The 23,463-nt window shown below is 46.2% G+C and overlaps 1 protein-coding gene across 1 annotated transcript in view; it reads left to right on the forward strand.

Moving 5' to 3' along the window:
- Positions 1–1,792: 1,792 nt before the first annotated feature.
- The window catches only part of ARL9 (ARF like GTPase 9), a 32,804-nt gene continuing 11,133 nt past the window's right edge, over positions 1,793–23,463 (forward strand). Inside the window, exon 1 of the mRNA XM_083180113.1 lies at positions 1,793–2,939. Coding sequence (XP_083036239.1) covers positions 2,112–2,939 — 828 coding nt within the window. The 5' untranslated portion in view covers positions 1,793–2,111. The remainder of the gene's footprint in view (positions 2,940–23,463) is intronic.

A 23,463-nucleotide genomic window follows, 5' to 3' on the forward strand; every position in this document is an offset into this window, starting at 1 on the left:
TCAGGCTCTGGGAATGCAGAATCAGTGCTAGCGCCGGAGGCCTCTACTCAGGCGGGCTCAGCACTGCAGCGTGTAAAGGAAAGGGACTTCCCCCGCTGCTGCCCTCCTGTAAGCCCCGGCTTCTGCTGCTGCTGCTTTAATCCTGGCCGGCACTGCTGCGTGCTGCCTATCACACACTATGATGTGACAGACGCACCGCACATCCCTCCCTGCACACAGTGGCAGAGCCGCAGAGCAGGGAGCGCCTATACAGCATGGCACCGCTGAGCGGGTAGCGTCGGCCCTGCATACAATCACAAAATCGGGCGCCCAGATACTACATAAGTACCGACATTTTTTAGTCTTTCTGGGAAAGATTTGTGATTGGCAGCATGTATGACTTTGCAGATGAATGGACAGAAGCCTATCCCTGCAATGCATCATAAGGTAGAGATAGACATGTGTGGTCAGCCAGACTGCAGAGCCCGGGTGACCAATCCCTGGTTCAACGAGATCCTGGGATTTGGCCCCAAAATTGGCAGGATTTGAATCCAGGGATTGGAGTTTACAATCCTGGTATTTCAGGATTAGACATGTGCATGCATAGTCTAATGCTGGGCAGCATCTGAGCAATTGACCGGCTGTGCAGCTCTGCTGTGCATCACACTGCGCAGCCAGCCAACCATGCGCAACGCACCGCCACTCTCTACTCCCAGATGCCAATTCCTGGAACTTCTCGCCACTCTCGGACACTATGCCACTCTCACCCGCCCTGTTCCCGGTGCACTACCCGAGTAAATGAATGTGTGAGGGTGGGGCTTTTTTTTAATTAGGGAGACCAATCCCAGGATTGAGCATTTCTCAATCCCAAATCCCGGGATTGAAAAAAATGCCCCGAGATTGTGCATAGGGCACAGCACAGTGGTCACTTCTGGGTGGGGGTTCTTAGGGAACCCTCTACCCAGCTATTTACACAGTTCTTTTTTTCCTGTATGGTACTAAAAGCCTTAACTTGGTAGCACCTCTCATTATGTTTAAAAATATGGTGTGCAGTCCAGTCCCCCCCTCTTTCCCACAGTTCGTAGTCCATCAGCTTCTGGGTGGGATGCGCTAAACCAAAAATGCGGTAACAACACAGTTGTGGGGGTTTTATCGCACTTTCGAATGCAATAAAGCCCATACGTATATATTCACTGACGGCGAGCAGTGCCTATTGCTCGCCGTCAAAGTTTGCAGGTCAGTATTCAACTGACCCCCCTGCACTTACCGATTCCACCTCCAGCGAGGTGGAAACAGAGAGTGTGGCTGTCAAAACGGTGAGGGTCGCCACTATATGCAGCGAGATTGTTACATTAGCGGCGTCCCTCGCTGTTCGGGGGAATCCTCGCTGTCTCTGAAGGTGACAATTCCCCCAGAACATAGAATAGGGTGAGCGGACGGCAAGGGGGTTAGTCACAAGGATGGCTTGTTTTTCGTCAATCCCTGCCAAAAATATGCCACCCTCGCCGCAGAAACCCCCTTGCCAACGCCATTGAATACTGCCCATAGGGGTATACGGTCATTAGGTCGACAAGCATTGGGTCAACACCACTAGGTCGACAGGCAACAATGTCGACATGGGTTTGGGTCTGCATGGGTCTAGGTCATTAGGTCGACGCAAGCATTAAGCAGAATGATCATTTGCTTTAAGAAGTCAGAAGGACACAGATAAAAAAAATGCACTGTGTGTTATGTAGAATAAGTAGCATAACATATTACACATTTCCCTGACTACACACAATATAAACTGCCACAGGCAGTACAACCACCTCTACCCGGTGGTGAGCACCGTACATGAAGCAGTGTGCCACAGTGCCAGTTAGCAGGGCAGAGCTCTGGCCGTGTCACTGCCCCCCGGCACTCCCCTCTACCTTTTGCTCTCGGACTCGGAAGTAGTGAAGTCACGGAAGGTGCGGGGTGGAGCGCACGGTGCCAGGCAGCATTGTTTACTTTTATTTACGTGTACATCGAGTCTTCGTACATAGCGCAGGCCCCAGCACCACGCAGCTCCGCCAGTTGGACCAAGTTTCAGGCTGAGCAGCGCATGGAAGCACTAGAGCAGTGTGCGCGGTGCTAGCGGTCACTGCGGGACGATGTCTTCCCTTCAGGGAATCGGTCTGGCAGCAGCTCTCCTAGCGGCCTCCGGAGGGGTGGCCATTGCTTCATGGAGCTACATCTCTTCTAGGAGACAAAGGAGAGCAGCAGCCGCGGACATCGCACCGGTGCAGCAGGGGGACAACAGGGAACAGCTACTCCCGGATGGGGACAGTGGGGAAGACCCGGTCCTGGACATTGCACCCGTGCAGCAGCAGCAGGGGAACAAGAGGGAATATCTAGTCCCTGATGGGGACAGGAGGGGGGAAGACCCGGTCCCGGACATTGCACCTGTGCAGCAGCAGCAGGGGGACAAGAGGGAACATCTAGTCCCTGATGGGGACAGGAGGGGGGAAGACCCGGTCCCGGACATTGCACCTGTGCAGCAGCAGGGGGACAAGAGAGAAGAGCCAGTCTGTATACCTGTCTCGGATGGGGACGAGGTGGAAGACCCAGACGTTGCACCAGTGCAAATGGGGGACAAGGAAGAAGAATTGGGCCACACACCTGCTATGGATGGAGGGAGAGGGGCAGAGGTACACCAGGACATTACACCGGTGCAGGAGGAGGGCCAGGTGACTACCGATAACAGCGAATTGGTCTCTATACCAGTATTGCAGGAAGACGAACCTGCAGCCCCAGGTGCCGCACACCTGTATGGGGAAAACAGGAGGACAAACCAAGACTTCAGCCCAGAGCAGAAGGAAGGAGAGAGAACAGGCCCCACACCACTACTACATACGGGAGACCAGAGAACAGCACCTGTAGAGTCTCCTGTGGAAAGGGAAATTATTGTCAATAAATCATCTGATGAAATACAGCTTAAGGTAAGAATACTCTGACATCAGAATAGTCACAATGAGGGGTATGGGCCATTGGGTCGACTCTATTTAGGTCGACATGCACTGGGTCCACCACTGAAGGTTGACAACTGAAATAGGTCGATATGGCTGAGGTTGACACAAGCATTAGGTTGACAAAAGAAAAGTCGACAGTTAGAAGGTCGACGTGAGTTTTGTTTTTTACTTTTTTCCCCTGAAAGTCGACATGGATAATTAAAGTGTACCACGGACCCTCTGATGGCTCGCCATGCTGTGGGCATGCTATTTTATACTCCCATCTCACCACATTGGATGGCAGGGCATGATATACCGCCTGTCAGCATATGTTGCCTCCTGTACGGGGGCAGCCATTTTGTCGTGTCATTTTTCATTACTGCAGGAGACGGAGCCCGGAGGCTATCTGTGGGGGCGGCGGCATGCGGAGGGGTAAGGTAATTTTTTGGCGGGGGGGGGGGGGGCGCCACAATATTAGTTATGCCTCTGTTATCAAAGCTTGGAGAGAGAAAAAAGTACCAATCAATTTTGAAAGCCTGTAACATGACCATTAGGAGCTGATTGGATGGTACTTTGTTTCTCTTTACCTTTGATAAATCTGCTTGCTTCCCTTGTGTCATGTAGGGTTGGCCATCGATGGTTTAATTCCGGTATTAGTTTTGCCATCTGTGGCAGAGAACCATTATTGTTGATTCACTATTCATTCGCCATCCTATCTGTTCTTAAACTGTTCCTTGATATTTGCAAGACAGTCACAATTTTCTGTGACTGTTTCACTTGCAGGCAGCAGTGTCCCTTGGTGTGGGTTGGGGGCATGGCCAGCAGCGAAAAAACGGGTGCGTGGGAAGTGTAGACATTGTAACATGTGTCCAGTAACTTTGAGGCCACGCCCCTTAATTTAACTTGTCCAAATTGTGCAGAATCAAATGTTGGAAGGTATGAAGGCCACTTCTTGAACTTACTGATATAACCATGCAGTGACTTAGTTACAGCAAAGCTGGGGCTGCAAGTGTGCCAAGAGGGAGGGACTGGACTGCACACCATATTTTTAAACATAATGGGGGTTATTCTAGTCCATTCTTTCTGACAAAATCCTTCTTAGATGGACAAAACCATGTGCACTGCGGGTGGGGCAGATGTAACTTGTGCAGAGAGAATTAGATTTGGGTGGGGTTTTTCTTCAAAGTGAGATCTATATTGAAGTGTAAAATCATGCAGTCAGTATTTTCCCTGCACAGAAACAAAATAACTCACCCAAATCTAATTCTCTCTGCACATGTTACATCTGTCCCCTGCAGTGAACATGGTTTTGTCCATCTAAGAAGGATTTTGTCAGAAAGAATGAACTAGAATAAACCCCAATGTGAGGTGCTACCAAGTTAAGGCTTCTAGTACCATACAGGAAAACAGAGAACAATACTGATGCACACTCTAGGTGTTAAGACTGATAGTAAAAATTATTTTGATAAACTCTAACAATTAACATAAGTATTCAGGTTTTTTAGTGCTGCGCTCTGCCTAAGTACTAGGGTGTGTGTAGTCTAAATAACAGTCTGTCATTAAATTGAAAAAACACACTTTACTTGTAAATTGGAAATCAAGGTACAAATATACATAAACATGCAGGATATAAAATAAAAGGTAAATATCAAACTTAAGCATAAACATAGACTGCAAGAAATGTTACGGAGCTGCTGTTTTTTGTGGTAAATTTCACGTCAGAGATTAGGTATATCCTTAAGTTGTTAACCCCTTCCCGACATTTGACGTACATTTACGTCATGGCCGGGATGTACTTCCCGACACATGGCGTAAATGTACGTCATGGCTTTAAACTGTCACCGCGTCTATAGACGCGGTGACAGTTTAAACATGTCTGCTGTCCCTGACAGCAGACATGTCCCTGCATGCCCAGGGGGGGCTGCGATGCCGCCCCCCCGTCGGCGATCGCTGTGATTGGCTGTTCAGTGTGAACAGCCAATTACAGCGTTTTCTGTGTCACCGGCGAATAACGTTCGCCGGTGACACAGGGATCGGTGGTGATTGGTGCTGTAAAGTACAGCACCAATCACCACGGGGTGTAAGGGTGACACTGGTGTCACCCCACCTCACCCAACCCGCCCCCAAAGGCCGTGATTGGTTCGTCGGACCGACGGACCAATCACAGCCATGGAGGGGGATTTAAACTAACGGTGACTGCACTGCAGACGCCATTCCGGTCTGGAATTGCGTGCAGTGCGGTCACCGTGCCAATCTGCCGTTTTACTGACCTGATCCTTGCAAAATACTTACCTGATCACAGCTTGTAGCGTTCCTGGAGCTTGTGACTTCCTGTGTTGTGCTGTGCTGTGTTGTGCTGCTGTGCTGCTGCAGTGTGTTCCAGTTATAGATAGAGAGAGAGAGATAGAGAGAGATAGAGAGGGCTAGTGACAGAGAGTGCTACATTTTGTGCTGCTGCAGTGTGATAGTTATAGATAGAGAGAGATAGAGAGATAGTGACAGATTGTGCTATATATTTTTTATATATATATACAGCTGTACTGCGTGTGCAACTGACTGCTGCCCCCCCCTTTTGTGCTGATCAGTATAAATTAACTGATCAGCAACTTTTTGGGGGCACAGGTTTTTTTTTTATATATATACCAGTGCTGCTGCAGTGTCATAGAGTGGTAGATAGTGAGAGATAGAGAGAGATAGTGATAGAAAGTGCTATATTTTGTGTCTGCTGCCCCCTTTTTGTGCACCCCCAGCAACTTTTTGGGGGTGCAGGGGTTATTTTTTATATATATAACTGTCAGTGCTGCTGCTGCAGTGTCATAGAGTGAGAGATAGTGAGAGATAGTGAGAGATAGTGAGAGATAGAGAGAGACAGAGAGTGATAGAGAGTGCTATATTTTGTGTCTGCTGCCCCCCCCCCTTTTGTGCTGATCACTATATCTGAGGTGATCAGCAACTTTTTGGGGGTGCAGAGGTTTTTTTTTTATATATACCTGCCAGTTGCACTGTCAGTTGCACCAAAGGTTGTGCACCTGCTGCCCCTCACTGGTAATCAGTGTCGCATCACTGATCACCTTTTTTTTTTTTTTGTGAGGGTGCTGTGGGGTCTTTTTTTAATTTTTTTTTATCAAATTTTTTTGATCAAATTCCTGTTGCCTTTGAGCGCTGTTCAGTGACGGACGTTACTGACCAACATCTGTGCTCAATTTTTGGCGCAGGACCTTTTTTTTTTTTTTTTTTTTTTTTTCTGCACTACATACACACTACACACTACATACTACATTGAAATAAAGTTTGTACCCCCCCTACACTATACACGTGTTGAAACATTTCACTACCAGAAACACAAAAATAAAAATGGCATCCCAAATGTCATCCCAAATGTCATCCCAGTCATCCAGAAGAATGTATTCAGCGGAGGAGGCATATGCCATGCTTGCCTCTGACTCTGACACAGCCAGTGAGGCAAGCGGGGAATTTGAAGGATTCATCTTAAGCTCCTCTTCCTCCTCTAGTGATGAGGGACGCCCCCGTAGAGCAGCTGAGACCCCCCCCCCCCAATAATTGATCTCGTATGGACCCCACCACCAGACAATTTTGAGCCCCAGGTTCCTGAGTTTTTGGCCATCCCAGGAATCCAATTTGATTCAACAGGTCTCAGAGAAATTGACTTTTTCAAATTATTTTTCTCTGATGATTTTATAAATTTAATGGTGGACCAAACTAATTTATATGCCCAGCAGTTTATTGCTCAAAACCCCACGTCATCATTTGCTAGGTGGATGCCTGTAGATGCAGTAGAGATGATGACGTTTTGGGGTCTGGTGTTTCATATGGGCATAGTAAAAAAGCCAGAAATTAGGCAATATTGGAGTACAGATGTTCTGTACAGCACCCCACTTTACCGTATGGCCATGACCCGGAATCGTTTTGAGTTAATCCTTAAATTTTTGCATTACAACGATAATGCACAGTGCCCACCCAGAGATGATCCCACCTTTGACCGGCTATTCAAAGTCAGGACGGTCATTGATCACTTCAGTGCCAAATTTGAAGAGATGTACATCCCAGATAAATTCATTTGCATAGACGCGTCCCTTATACATTTTAAAGGAAGGGTTAAATTCCGCCAGTACCTTCCCAGTAAGAGGGCAAGGTATGGCATAAAAATGTATAAGCTGTGTGAAAGCACCTCAGGGTACACCCACAGGTTTAGGGTATATGAAGGGAAGGATTCAAGAATTGAACCGCCAGAATGCCCCCCCTCCCTCGTAGGTGTTAGTGGAAAAATTGTCTGGGATTTAGTGCACCCCTTCCTGGATAAAGGTTATCACCTCTATGTGGATAACTTTTACACTAGCATCCCCCTGTTTAAGGCCCTTGGTTCAAGAGGTACAGCAGCTTGCGGTACTGTGCGCAAGAACCAAAGAGGCCTCCCAAAAACGCACATTGCCCAAGTAATGAGAAGGGGTGAAAGCAGGGGAATATGCACCGAAAATATGTTGTTGGTCAAATATAAGGACAAGAGGGATGTCCTTATACTGACAACAATTCACGGAGACAGTACCACCTCCATCCCTGTACGAGGTACCAGTACCCACACCTCAAAACCTAATTGTATCCTGGATTACAATAGGTACATGGGCGGAGTGGATCTTTCAGATCAGGTACTGAAGCCGTACAGTGCCCTGCGGAAAACAAAAATCTGGTACAAGAAGCTGGCCGTGTATATCATCCAGATGGCACTGTATAACGCTTACGTGCTATTCCGTTCTCCCAGCCAGAGGGGGACATTTATGCACTTTCAAGAGGAAGTCATAAAGGGCCTAATATTTGGGAACCAGCAGGCAGAGGGCCCCAGTACTTCTAGTACTGGCCCCCGTATTGTACCAGGGCAGCATTTTCCTGATGAAATCCCCTCCACTGGAAAAAAGGGCAGGACACAAAAAAAGGTGCAAAGTTTGCTATAAAAAGGGAATAAGAAAGCAAACTATTTTCCAGTGTGACACTTGCCCCGACAAACCCGGCCTATGTATAAAGGAGTGTTTTAAAATATACCACACATCTATGGATTATTAGGTTCATCATTTCACCGTGCTTCGGGGGTATTGCTAATGCCACATAGCACCCACCATTCATTCCACCAGAATCTGAGCCGCAAAATCCAAAAATCACTACTTCCCTTCTGAGTCCTGCCATGCACCCAACTGGTATTTTTTGGTCACATGTGAGGCATTGCCGTACTCGGGAGAAATTGGGGCACAGATTTTAGGGTGCTTTTTCTCCTTCATACCTTATGAAAATGAAAAATTTTGAGCCAGAACTGCATTTTTGTGTAAAAAAATGTAACTTTTCATTTTCACTGCCCAGTTGTATCAAAATTGGTGAAACCCCTAGGGGTTTGAAATGTACACTATACCCCTAGATGAATTCCCTGAGGGGTGTAGTTTGCAAAATGGGGTCACTTGTGGGGGGGTTCCACTGTATTGGTGCTTCGGGGGTCTTGCTAATGCGACATAGCACCCACCAAAATTCCACCAGAATCTGAGCTGCAAAATCCAAATATCACTCCTTCCCTTCTGAGTCCTGCCATTTTTTGGTCACACATGAAGCATTGCCGTACTCGGGAGAAATTGGGGCACAGATTTTGGGGTGCTTTTTCTCCTTCATACCTTCTGAAAATGAAAAATTTTGAGCCAGAACTGCATTTTTGTGTAAAAATTTTAATTTTTCATTTTCACTGCCCAGTTGTACCACAATTGGTGAAACCCCTGGGGGTTTGAAATGTACATTATACCCTAGATGAATTCCCAGAGGGGTGTAGTTTGCAAAATGGGGTCACTTGTGGGGGGGTTCCACTGTATTGGTGCTTCGGGGGTCTTGCTAATGCGACATAGCACCCACCAACATTCCACCAGAATCTGAGCTGCAAAATCCAAAAATCACTCCTTCCCTTCTGAGTCCTGCCATGCACCCAACTGGTATTTTTTGGTCACATGTGAGGCATTGCCGTACTCGGGAGAAATCGGGGCACAGATTTTGGGGTGCTTTGTCTCCTTCATTCCTTGTGAAAATGAAAAATTTTGAGCCAGAACTGCATTTTTGTGTAAAAAATGTAATTTTTCAGTTGCACAGCCCAGTTGTATCAAAATTGGTGAAACCCCTGGGGGTTTGAAATGTACACTATACCCCTAGATGAATTCCCTGAGGGGTGTAGTTTGCAAAATGGGGTCACTTGTGGGGGGGTTCCACTGTATTGGTGCTTCGGGGGTCTTGCTAATGCGACATAGCACCCACCAACATTCCACCAGAATCTGAGCTGCAAAATCCAAAAATCACTCCTTCCCTTCTGAGTCCTGCCATGCACCCAACTGGTATTTTTTGGTCACATGTGAGGCATTGCCGTACTCGGGAGAAATCGGGGCACAGATTTTGGGGTGCTTTGTCTCCTTCATTCCTTGTGAAAATGAAAAATTTTGAGCCAGAACTGCATTTTTGTGTAAAAAATGTAATTTTTCAGTTGCACAGCACAGTTGTATCAAAATTGGTGAAACCCCTGGAGATTTGAAATGTACACTATACCCCTAGATGAATTCCCTGAGGGGTGTAGTTTGCAAAATGGGGTCACTTGTGGGGGGGTTCCACTGTATTGGTGCTTCGGGGGTCTTGCTAATGCGACATAGCACCCACCAACATTCCACCAGAATCTGAGCTGCAAAATCCAAAAATCACTCCTTCCCTTCTGAGTCCTGCCATGCACCCAACTGGTATTTTTTGGTCACATGTGAGGCATTGCCGTACTCGGGAGAAATTGGGGCACAGATTTTGGGGTGCTTTGTCTCCTTCATTCCTTGTGAAAATGAAAAATTTTGAGCCAGAACTGCATTTTTGTGTAAAAAATTTAATTTTTCAGTTGCACAGCCCAGTTGTATCAAAATTGGTGAAACCCCTGGGGGTTTGAAATGTACACTATACCCCTAGATGAATTCCCTGAGGGGTGTAGTTTGCAAAATGGGGTCACTTGTGGGGGGGTTCCACTGTATTGGTGCTTCGGGGGTCTTGCTAATGCGACATAGCACCCACCAACATTCCACCAGAATCTGAGCTGCAAAATCCAAAAATCACTCCTTCCCTTCTGAGTCCTGCCATGCACCCAACTGGTATTTTTTGGTCACATGTGAGGCATTGCCGTACTCGGGAGAAATCGGGGCACAGATTTTGGGGTGCTTTGTCTCCTTCATTCCTTGTGAAAATGACAAATTTGGAGCCAGAACTGCATTTTTGTGTAAAAAAATGTAATTTTTCATTTTCACTGCCCAGTTGTATCAAAATTGGTGAAACCCCTGGGGGTTTGAAATGTACACTATACCCCTAGATGAATTCCCTGAGGGGTGTAGTTTGCAAAATGGGGTCACTTGTGGGGGGGTTCCACTGTATTGGTGCTTCGGGGGTCTTGCTAATGCGACATAGCACCCACCAACATTCCACCAAAATCTGTGCTGCAAAATCCAAATATCACTCCTTCCCTTCTGAGTCCTGCTATGCACCCAACTGGTATTTTTTGGTCACATGTGAGGCATTGCCATACTCGGGAGAAATTGGGGCACAGATTTTGGGGTGCTTTGTCTCCTTCATTCCTTGTGAAAATGAAAAATTTTGAGCCAGAACTGCATTTTTGTGTAAAAAATGTAAATTTTTCATTTGCACAGCCCAGTTGTATCAAAATTGGTGAAACCCCTGGGGGTTTGAAATGTACACTATACCCCTAGATGAATTCCCTGAGGGGTGTAGTTTGCAAAATGGGGTCACTTGTGGGGGGTTCCACTGTATTGGTGCTTCGGGGGTCTTGCTAATGCGACATAGCACCCACCAACATTCCACCAGAATCTGAGCTGCAAAATCCAAAAATCACTCCTTCCCTTCCGAGTCCTGCCATGCACCCAACTGGTATTTTTTGGTCACATGTGAGGCATTGCCGTACTCGGGAGAAATTGGGGCACAGATTTTGGGGTGCTTTGTCTCCTTCATTCCTTGTGAAAATGACAAATTTTGAGCCAGAACTGCATTTTTGTGTAAAAAAATTAATTTTTCATTTTCACTGCCCAGTTGTACCACAATTGGGGAAACCCCTGGGGGTTTGAAATGTACACTATACCCCTAGATGAATTCCCTGAGGGGTGTAGTTTGCAAAATGGGGTCACTTGTGGGGGGGTTCCTAACTTTTAGCATCTTATGGTGCCTAGAAACCTACATGGTGCCTAAAAAATAATCTCATAAAAAGGAGGCTCCAAAATCAAGTAGGTGCTCCTTCTATTATGAAGCCTGTGGTTTGGTCAACGTGCACACTAGGGCCACATATAGGATATTTATGAAAACAAAAGAATTGGGGGAATCAATTTTTAGTCACATTTCTCTAGTAAAATGTACTGTGTTCCTTAGAAAAATGTATTAAAATTGCAAATCTGCAAAAAAAATGAAATTTTGAAATTTCACCTACACTTTGTTTTAATTCCTGTGAAACACCTAAAGGGTTAACAAACTTCCAAAATGCTGTTTTGAATACTGTGAGGGGTGCAGTTTTTGAAATGGCATCATTTATGGGGGTGTCTCACATACAAGTCCCTCAAAGTCACATCAGAACTGAACTGGTCCCTAAAAAAATCAGTGTTTGAAATTTTCTTGAAAATTTGAAAATTTGCTATTCATATTGTAAGCCTCCTAGTGTCCAAAAAAATTAAAAGGAAGTTGAAATAATGATGGAAACATAAAGTAGACATATGGTCTATGTTAGTTATTAACTATTTTGAGTGGTATGATTATTTGTCTCACAAGCAGAAAATTTAACATTTTGCAAATTGCTAAATTTTCCATTTTTTTACGACATTTTGGTATTTTTCACAAAAAAACACAGACTGTATCGACGAAAATTTACCACTAACTTGAAGTACAATGTGTCACGAAAAAACAATCTCAAAATCACTGGGATAAGTAAAAGCAAAAAAAAGTTATCCCCACTTAAGTGATACATGTCAGATTTGAAAAAAAGGGCTCTGTCAGGAAGGCAAAAACATGCTGTGTCAGGAAGGGGTTAATAACAACGGGGGATGGTGGGTTGCAGGTGGAAAATATGCAGTCTCGGGTTGGCAGTGAGCGCGGCGTCCCGCTAACTCAGATGTATTGGACAGATCTTCAGGTACCCCTTTTACTGTTGTGAGTGTGTTGGTAGTGGTTTTCGGAGGAGCTGTGGATGGTGCATGTAGGTACGCCAGGTGAGCTAGTGCACCCACCGATGGCTGCTGTGCGTGTGTGGAGACACAGCGCTCAGCACCTTGGTCCTCTGGTGACTGCGTGTTCCAAGTTCCTTCGGTAACTTGTGCGCCGCGTTCCGACCTCCTTGCCTGGGAGCCCTCCTGCCTCTCGTCGCACTAAACTGCCTCCTACTTACCCGTCCTCACAGCTCCTCCGAAAACCACTACCAACACACTCACAACAGTAAAAGGGGTACCTGAAGATCTGTCCAATACATCTGAGTTAGCGGGACGCCGCGCTCACTGCCAACCCGAGACTGCATATTTTCCACCTGCAACCCACCATCCCCCGTTGTTATTAACAACTTAAGGATATACCTAATCTCTGACGTGAAATTTACCACAAAAAACAGCAGCTCCGTAAGAGCATACACACTGCCCAACCAGGACAGACCACCAATCTGACTCCTTGGGAGTTTGTACACACATCGGCAACTGTTGTACATTTAAACAATCTATTCATTTGTGCTGCAACATTTGTTGCAGTCTAGGTTTATGCTTAAATTTGATATTTACCTTTTATTTTAAATCCTGCATGTTTATGTATATTTGTACCTTGGGTACTTATGTAGTATCTGGGCGCCCGATTTTTTGATTGTATGCCTTAAGTTAAGGCATACAATCAGATGCGATGCGATTTTTCCATAGGAATCAATGTGGTACTCTTTACCTAGCACGGCGCCCACGATGTCCATCGCGGTCATCGGGGGCAAAAAATCGCGGCCATCGCATGCACTAAAAAAACGGGTGCGACGCGATGCCCGCAATTTCCCGTAGGGATCAATGTTAAAAGTGTGATTGGACGCGATTTTACTGTTCAACGCCTCAATGCCCGCGATTTTTCCATAGGAAACAATGTTAAATGGGCCACAGAGCCCTAATAGTCCCCCTGAAGTCTTAAATGGCCCACACAATTGTTAACGCCACCCCACGATTAACGTGAACCCGAAGCGTGGCGAGCGGCGGCGGTACGCGTCCTCCGACCTTTTCATACCCCCACTATCCACGTCGGCGTGGAGTTGAGAATAGAATAGTGTGGCGAGCGCAGCGAGCCACCGAGCCCGAAGCGTGGCGAGCGGACGCGGATACCTGTGAAGCCCGCGAAGGGACGCGTTTACCTGTGAAGGTATCCGCGGCCCCTCGCAGGGCTCGCTGCGCTCGCCACGCTTCGGGCTCGGTGGCTCGCTGCGCTCGCCACACTATTCTATTCTCAACTCCACGCCGACGTGGATAGTGGGGGTATGAAAAGGTCGGAGGACGCGTACCGCCGCCCCTCGCGGGCTCGCTGCGCTCGCCACGCTTCGGGTTCACGTTGATCGTGGGGTGGCGTTAACAATTGTGGGGGCCATTTCAGACTTCAGGGGGACTATTTGGGCTCTGTGGCCCATTTAACATTGTTTCCTATGGAAAAATCGCGGGCATTGAGGCATTGAACAGTAAAATCGCGTCCAATCACACTTTTAACATTGTTCCCTATGGGAAATCGCGGGCATCGCGTCGCACCCGTTTTTTAGTGCATTTGATGGCCGCGATGCCCGCGATGGGCGCCGTGCTAGGTAAAGAGTACCATCAATGTTAAAATGGACTGAGTCCATTTTAACATGGAATTTAATGGGAAAAAGGGGTCCTTTTCATACCCCTACTATCCAAGTGGGCATGGAGTTGGCTATAAACCTGTAGCGAGCCACCGAGCCCGAAGCGTGGCGAGCGGACGGTATTCTGTGTCCCCTCGCGGGGCTCGCCACGCTCGCCACGCACGCTATGAAAAGGACCCCTTTTTCCCATTGAATTCCATGTTAAAATGGACTCAGTCCATTTTAACATTGATTCCTATGGAAAAATCGGGTCATCGCATCGCATCCGATGGTCGCATGCGATGCAATGTGCCCGACACAATTTCTAAATTGGACGCCCAGATACTACATAAGTACCGTACCTTGATTTCCAATTTACCAGTAAAGTGTGTTTTTTCAATTTAATGACAGACTTATTTAGACTACACACACCCTAGTACTTAGGCAGAGCGCAGCACTAAAAAACCTGAATACTTTTGTACAACCAAAGGACTAGTCATCCTTAAGTGCAGCTGCTAGCCGAACACGATTCGGTGCGCTGATAACAAACCCATTTTTTTCTAACAATTAACATGGAGTATAATTGAAGTTCTTAGCACACATTTGCACAAATATAAATGTATCTAGGTCTTACCTTCAAATAGAGCCCATATTAACATGTAGTCAGCTATGTAGGAACCTGTGCTAATTAAAACACCTGAGGGTAGATGGGAGGGGTGCCAGTGCCAGAATGAAGGAGCTTTACCTTCAAGTGTACAATATACACACAAATATTGGGGAAAGAGGGAGGGGACTGGATGTGTGCCCACAGACTGACACGAGCACCATAGGAATACATGGCCATAGGAATACATGGGGCTGCAACTAGTATTAAGTCACACCCATGGCAACCAGTGTGTGCCTGCCACATGTGCGACGAATGTGGCTACATCTATATCTTTGACTCCGGCCTCTCCTTCAAACCCGACATTCTGTTACTCTCATATGGGCCCATTTATCAAAGATTGCATATTTAATGCATTTTGAATGTGATATTAGCACCAAGGATTGCATTGCAATATGTGATATTCTCACCTGAGCTCCCACCGGGACAGGGGTTCCGAAAGGAGCCCATCCCTGCGATGTGAGCTGTGGGGTGATCTGTGCATACACAATAAGCCAGACCGCACTGCACAGTGGTCACTTCCAGGGAGGGTTCCGGGGAACCCTCTGCCCATCCAGCTATGTGATGTGTAACCCATAGGCTACAATGGATTTCCACTATTTTCAGATGGCGGTATTGGTAAATCGGGCAGCACCTTCATAAATTCAGGAAACACTTCATATTTGTGTCAAACTATAAAAACACATGTGAAATAGCCAAAAATATACAATTATAGAGAGGCCCCACATTCTCTTCCACTATCCACATATATCCAGGATCAGACCCTTAGGCATGGACCATCATCGACTTATTGGTCATCTTTATATTGAACTACTGTAACCTACTACTCCTATCTGGGTGTGGTTTATTACATCAACTCAAAGTCCAACTTGCACAAGGTCGGGGGTGAGGCTGCGAGGTCACCCCCTTTTTTTAGTAGCACATGCATGGAATATTTTCCCTGCACCTGATGTCACCAACCTTAGTGACGCCCCTGTCTGTCCCCACTCCATTATGTTCTGAATGCTGCTGAATCTTCCAAATGAACTGCTTCTAATGCTGTGTACACGCGCTGCAATTCAGGGTAATTTTCCACTTGATTTGGACTGTATAGTCCAAATCGAATTTAAAATGACCCTGAATCAAACAGTGTTTAGCTGCGTATGATGCAGATTTGATCCTGATGCACGGCAAGTCTATTTCTGCTTTGGTGTAGCAGATCGAACGCAGTCCCATGCTCCTCAATGCAGCATCCCGCTGTCCTCGACCTGTCTGTTCCTTCTTGTTGATGTTGGCACCCAGCGGCCACCGGATCGAAGCGTGTGTACATGCCTTAGGTCCCCTTCTGATGAAACCGCTACCGATTCACAGCGGAGAAACGCGTCAAGGATAACCACAAGGCACAGACTACCCTGCCAGTTCTCTGCCCGGACTGCCTGTCACCATTTGCGAGCAGCCGCTCTGAAACCTCACTACCGTGATCCAGTGTAGTTGGACCTCCCACCTGCCAATTTGGAAGCCACAACAACGGAGCACCTGAAACCACATCTCAGGTCAGTGCGGGCTCACTCCCTGCTCAATCTCCATCGGCGGCCCGCCGTTCACGGCTGACCGCCTAGCGGGTTGTAGTTTGAGCCGCACGGAAGAATTAACATCCTCCTGGCGACCGCAGGCTAACGAGAGTAAATCCAGCTTAACTACAGAGGTAGTATAAACAAATCTTTTGAGGGTCCCTCACTACATAATATCATTATTGAAAAACCCCTTTGTCATTGGACTGACACTTATTTGAAGGAACTCATTCAACTTGATGTCACTTTATAGAGATTTTTCTCTTCAATAATTCAGGCATTCATTCGGAGCTGAGTCTGGCCTTTCAACAAAAAATCTTGATTATCCCCCTTTCTCACATGGAGCTTAATATAGTATATTGTTGTTATTGTTGATATTGTTTTTATATGTACTGCATTTTTTATATTCTAGTAAAAAAGATTTTTTTATTAATCAAAAATTCCTCAGGTGTGTGGCGCTCTCTCTTTTTCACTTATATATATACATGAATATAGATTTGTTTTATTCAAATAATTACTGTGAAACATTCTCTTCCCTCATGCCTTTGGTCCCCTTTAGAACATTGGGGCAGATGTATGACAGATCGTTATGGGGGAGAAGGGGTATCAGCGCACGTTATGTGCACTGATACCATTTCTCCCCCATGTATGATGGAGCCAGCTTGCGGTAAAGGACAGGGGTAGGGTCAACAGCCAAAAGATCAACCTGAGCTTTTCTCTTGTGTTTTTTTGTTTTTTTTATCCGACATGTGCCGTCAGGCGGTATTTCATGCCCTACCATCCACTAGGGCGTGGTGGGAGAAAAAAATAGTGTGCCGAGCTCAGCGAGACATCTTACCTGAAACATGGTGAATGCAATGGTACACTTTGACGGTGTCCATGTCGACTATTATTTTTAGTTGTACAACATAGTTATGTATGCTTTTCTTCAAATATTTATATTCTAACTAGAATAATATTGGCACTTTTATGGATAAGCAGCAATAATTATCATTCTTGTGTGCTTAAGTGACCATGGAGAACCTGGAATGAGGAAAGAGGCAGGGTAGGGGAAGTACAGCTAGCCAAGGAGGAGCAGACACAAACTAGAATGTGGATGACCTTGCTTTAGACACAAACCTCTAGTGTTATGGAAATTAAGGGGTCAAAGGGCAGAAATACAAGTTAGGTAATTTTCAGAATTGTAACTATGTATTAAATTGAAATACCTTACATTTCTTATATTTACTGTTCTACAGACCTGTTCTTCTGTATTCATTCTGAAAAAGTAGGCCACATTACAGAAACTACTTGTGGCATCATAATAGCTATGCTCTGCAGACGTTTTTGTGTCATCCAGAATTGTTAGAATACCATTTCCCTGTAAGCCTGGACTTCCACTTCCTTCAGCATGCCAACACAACCAACATGGCAGCTCCTACTTATAATTGATTTGTTATGGCAAATGATTAGTGAATGAGACTGAAATGTCGGCACATAATATTTGTAGCTGGTTTTCTGTACAGTAGTGTTGATCAGATATATATATTTTTTTATTTCTTTAGGTGCGAAACATTCAAAACTAAAATTCTCTGAACAATCTCGAGTTCCACCACAATGGCAACATATACACTGATCAGCCATAACAATAAAACCACTGGCATAATATAGTGTGCATTCATCTGATGCCAGAATAATAGCTATGACCCTTTGCGGTATTGGAGGTTCTTTATGAAGAGCCAGGTTGAAAAACCCTTCACTTTGGTTTGTGTTTCTGCCCAATGCTTAAAAGGGCAATGCATCTACTAGACATATCTTGCTAGTAGAAGCATTGCCTTTTTAAAATGTTGATCTGAAACCCGATCCGAAGTGACAGGTTTTTAAACTGACTCTTCATAAAATAACCCCTCCCCCCTCAAGACTTTTGAAGGTGTCCTGTAGCATAAGCCCCATACGTTGTGAGGTGGGGTCTTTATGGCTGGGTCTTGTTTTTCTATCACAGCTCTCAGATGCTCTGTTGGAATTAGATCTTGGGAATTGGGAGGTCTACACCGTAAACTTTGTCTTGTTCCTCAAACCTTTCTTGAACAATGTTGACAGTGTGACAGGACACATTATCCTGCAGAAAGATGACACTGCCATCAGGGAATACCACCATAAGGGGATGTACTTGGTCCGCTCCATTTTTAGATGGTGGTACATTTCAAAGTAACATCCATCTGAATGGCAGGACCTAAGATTTCCCAGCAGAACATTGGGGGTTATTCAGACCTGATCATTTCTCTGCTAAATTGCAGAGCCCTGCAATCAGGTATACGCCTCCCTGCCGAGTGAAATCCCATCCCTTGCAAGCCTGCACGTTGCTTAGCATGACTTGTGAAAATTGCTTGGGTTGGCGATTAGCTGCAAATCTATTTGCAAGCTGCTCACCATCTAATGACTTTCCCACTGTGTGCAGTATTTGTGTAGCCCAGGACTTACTCGCCCAGTGTGATAGAATCAGGCTAATCATAGCCAGAGCCTCCCTTCAAATTCTTCCTGACACTCCCAGAAAATGTTCGGGTTACCACCCACAAACACCAATAAAAATCTGCAGGATTTTATTGCAGGACAGCCTTGCACATGCATACTATGGGCCGTAAGCGTGAGCAGTTTATCGATTATTTTCCAGCATGTGAAATCACAGCCATGCTGTCAGGTCTGAACGACCCTCATTGCCCAGAAGATGCCATCTTACCTTCTTTTTACAGTGCAGTGGTTCCTCAACTCTGTGCATAGGCACCCCGAGGTGCCTCAGGACAGTTGCAGTGCCAATTCAAATGATGTATGGTCAATATAATTACGCAAAACCAGTGATTGTGGCTGCCAATCATAACATATTTGGACAAATCCTTTCCCTCCCCATAAGACACCACGTGACATTAAAACACATTTAATATTTGCTTCAGAATTTCTCAATAAGAAACATGTTGCCTTGGGGCATCTTAAGAAAATGTTGATGCTCTAGGGCATGGGTCTTCAACCTGTGGCCCTCCAGATGTTGTAAAACTACAGGTACTTGTTTCCTAGCACGGCCACAATCTTAAGTAATCGTGTCCCTTAATTAAGGGACACGATTACCCCCGATGGACCCGATTTCTTTTGAAATCAGGTCCATTTTGCCGGCTAGGAGACAATATCGGGGGCATCGCGTCGGTCGGGACCATTAACATTGGTCCCGACGCGACCGACGCGATGCCCCCGATATTTCCATAGGCTTCAATGTTAACCCCTTCCCGACATATGACGTACATTTACGTCATATGTCGGGTGCGGGGGAATCAAGCCAGCTCACGGAGTGAGCTGGCTTGACAGAGAGCAGGTAATGGCTGTATATTACAGCCAGGTCCCTGCTCTCACGGCCACGAGCGGCGAGTTCGCCGATCGTGGCCGTTTAACCCTTTAAGCACCGCGGGCAAAGCGACCGCAGTGCTTAAATAGCTGATCGGAGGGGGGGCGCCCCCCTCCGGCGCCGATCGGGGCCCCCCGCAGCGAGATCGGAGGGTGCCGATCGGTTGCCATGGTAGCCAGGGGTCTAATGTAGACCCCTGTGCTGGCCGTGTATGCATACCTATTACATCCTGCCTCAGGCAGGATGTAATAGGAAGTGCATAAAATCACTACGTTCAGCCATAGAGCTCTATGGCTGAACCTAGTACAGGCGATCGCGCCCCCTAGTGGTCAAGTACACTAGGGGGCCTTGTAGTAAAAGTAAAAAAAAAAAAAAAAAAAGTTTAAAAATAAAAAAAAAAATAAAAAAATATTAAAAGTTCAAATCACCCCCCTTTCCCCATTTCACAAATAAAAATAAATAAAAAATAAAAAAAAAAAACATATTTGGTATCGCCGCGTTCCTAAAAGTCCGATCTATTAAAATATAACATTAGTTATCCCGCACGGTTAAAGGCGTAAACGGAAAATAATTCCAAACGCCAAAACTACGTTTTTTGGTCGCATCGCGTACCCAAAAAAAAATAACTAAAAGAGATCAGAAAGTCGCCCATATCCCATAATTAAATTAATTAAAAAGTACACTTCAGCCCGCAAAAAATGAGCCCTCACCCAGGTCCGTAGGTGGAAAAATAAAAAAGTTATAAGCCGCAGAACATGGCGACGCAACGCAAATTAGAAAAACCGTAAAAGTTGCGATTTTTTTTTTTTAGTGGTAAAACATAACGAAAACTATATAAGTTTGGTATCACCAGAATCGTAACGACCCATAGAATAAAGATAATCCATCATTTTAAACGAACTATGAACTCCAAAAAAACCGTAACCAGCGCAAAATTGTGGAATGGCGTTTTTTTTTTTTTTTACCCCACATTGAATTATTTCCTGATTCCCCAGAATATTATACGGTATAGTAAATGGTACCATTACAAAGTACAACTTGTCCCGCAAAAAAAAAGCCCTCATGTGTCTATATAGCCGGAAAATTAAAAAAGTTACGCTTATTTGAACGCAAGGAGGAAAAAAAAAAAAAAATTTGCATAAAAGGCAATGTCGGGAAGGGGTTAAAAAATATTTTAACATTGAAATCTTGTCGGGAAAGGTAAAATATCGGGGGCATCGCGTCGGTCGGGACCATTAACATTGGTCCCGACGCGATGCGACGCGATGCACCCGATTTTTGCATAGGCTTAAATGTTAAAAAAAATTTTAACATTGAAATGCTGTAAAAATGTGAAATGGGCCAATATGACCCATTTCACATTATAGATGTCCCCGTCGTCACCCCACGATAGACGCCAACCCGAAGCGTGGCGAGCGGCGGCGGTACGCGTCCTCCGACCTTTTCATGCCCTACTATCCACGTCGGCGTGGAGTGAGAATAGAATAGTGTGGCGAGCGCAGCGAGCCACCGAGCCCGAAGCGTGGCGAGCGGACGCGGATACCTTCACAGTTATACGCGTCCCCTTGCGGGCTTCACAGGTGTCCGTGGCGACGCGGACACCTGTGAAGCCCGCAAAGGGACGCGTTTACCTGTGAAGGTATCCGCGGGGCTCGCTGCGCTCGCCACGCTTCGGGCTCGGTGGCTCGCTGCGCTCGCCACACTATTCTTTTCTCACTCCACGCCGACGTGGATAGTAGGGCATGAAAATGTCGGGGGACGCGTACCGCTGCGCTCGCCACGCTTCGGGTTGGCGTCTATCGTGGCCTGGGGTTAACGCGCTTAAATTTGGGGGGGTTGGGAATTTTTTTCATTGAATCCAATGTAAAATTGGGTCCCAGGGACCCAATTTACATTGGATTCAATGAAAAAAATCGGGTCAAAAATCGGTCGGTCGCGTCGATCGCATCGCATGCGACCAAATCGCATGCGATGCGATCGACCCGATTTTTCCGACACGACCACCCCGATCTGAATCGGTGTGGCCGTGCTAGGAAACAAGTACCAAACTACATGTTCCAACATGCATTGCCACATTCTTTCCTATAAGAGCATGCCAAAACTGTCAGGGCATGCTGGGACATGTAGTTCCACAACATCTGGAGGGCCACAGGTTGAAGACCTGTGCTCTAGGGTGCCATTATTAAAAGATTATTTTAAACTCAGCTATAGTGCATCCTGGTTCCATATCCTCCCCAGGTAAATCACGCAAATCCATTGGGCCCCATTGTAAGCACTATTAATGGTGGACATGAGTCAGCATGGGCACTCTTACCAGCAGTGGCGTAACTATAAAACGTCCCCGTCCCCCCAACCCTGCCTTACCACTCAAATCTGCCGCCGGGACCTGCAAAGCTCCTTTCCTATGGTATCGGCGCTCCTCCTGGCTGCTGGTAATAAAAGTGACCATCACAAAATGGCTGTCCCCTTACAACAGACACTTTTTGAGGATGCTATGAGGTTTGCGGGTCCCGGCGGGACCTGCACATTGTACAAGGAGTTTTGCGGGTCCCGGCAGCATATTTGAGGGGTAAGGCAGGGTGGTTCTGAAGGGATTCAGTATTGAATCCCGGCGGTCGGGATCCCGGCGTTCAGAATCCCGACGCCGGAATCCCGACAGCCGAAATGCTGACAAGGGGGGGACGTGGATCGCCCCCCCTTGCGGGCTCGCTGCGCTCGCCACGCAGCGGGCCCGGTGCCTCGCTACGCTCGGCACGCTAATTTATTCTCCCTCCAGGGGTGTCGTGGACACCCCAGGAGGGAGAATGTGTCGGTATTTCGGCGGTCGGGATTCCGGCGTCGGGATTCTGAACGCCGGGATCCCGACCGCCGGGATTTTAACTGCATCCCGTTCTGAAGTGCTGCTTATCCATTGCCCCGCCGATCGCCGGCGCCCACACAACTTAGCGCCTCCCCGTGACTGCGGGGTCTGAGGGGCTATTGTTACGCCACTGCTTACCAGTCTGTAGATGCACACGGACTAGCCTTCACTCCCCACATGCATCTATAACTCATTATTCCCCATGTGCCAGGCACTCTTCCAAATCATTTGTCTCTGAGATTGATCACTTTGCAAGAGTAGAAACCAAAAAGAGTTGTGGAAAATGACAAAAAAAGGAAAAAGGTGCAAAGTTGTATTGTCTCTGTCAGACTGATCTGTGTGACTGTAAGTAACACATGTTATTATGCTAATGTTTGAAGTAGTACAGTGCATGCCAACAGAGGCGTAACTCTGGGAGGCAATGTAGTCATCTGCCGCCGGGCTCCTGCTCCCAAGGGGGCACCTCTCTTCCCCTGCAAATTTAAATCCGTTAATTGAAAGCCTAAAATATCGCTTCTGTGGCTGACTTCCCCTCCTAGTAGGACCATAGATATCACAATCTCTTTATTTTAAACATAACATACATACATAATTACACACATGTATGCATATATTTATATAAGTTGCTGTGTGTGTTGAGGGGGGCACCAATATTTATCTTGCCTCCAGGCAACTGGGGCGAACTTACGTCACTGCATGCCAAGGATAGATTAGGAGTACTAAAGTAATGTTGGTACAGCAGGAGTAGTGGCATATCTAGAATGGGTGCAGGTTGTGCAGTGCTTATGAATCCAGGAGGGTTCATGACACTCACCCTGCACTCAGAAAATAGCTAGTGTCATGTGGCTGCCTCTTCCTTATTCTATTTCACATTGGTTCTGCTGTCTATCTATGTATGTATCTGGAAAAATGGCACTGCACAGCAATTCCCCTGGAAAGATGGCTGCTCTGTCACTGTCAGCTTGAATAGAGAAGGGTCAGTCAGGTGTGCTTAACCACCCCCCAGTCGCTACTACCACAGGTATGGGAAGAGGGGTCTTACTTCATGGTGAAGCGGTGCACTGCATTTCAATCCCCATTTCTTAAAATACCTTTGAGCAGGAGTGCTGATTAGCAGCATTGCACATTATTTATTGGAGAATAGATCAGATGAACTCATATATTGCTTTTATTTAATTACAATTCTGTCCTA

This window comes from Crinia signifera, chromosome 1 (genome assembly GCF_055691185.1).
Source record: "Crinia signifera chromosome 1, ASM5569118v1, whole genome shotgun sequence".
NCBI lineage: Eukaryota > Metazoa > Chordata > Amphibia > Anura > Myobatrachidae > Crinia > Crinia signifera.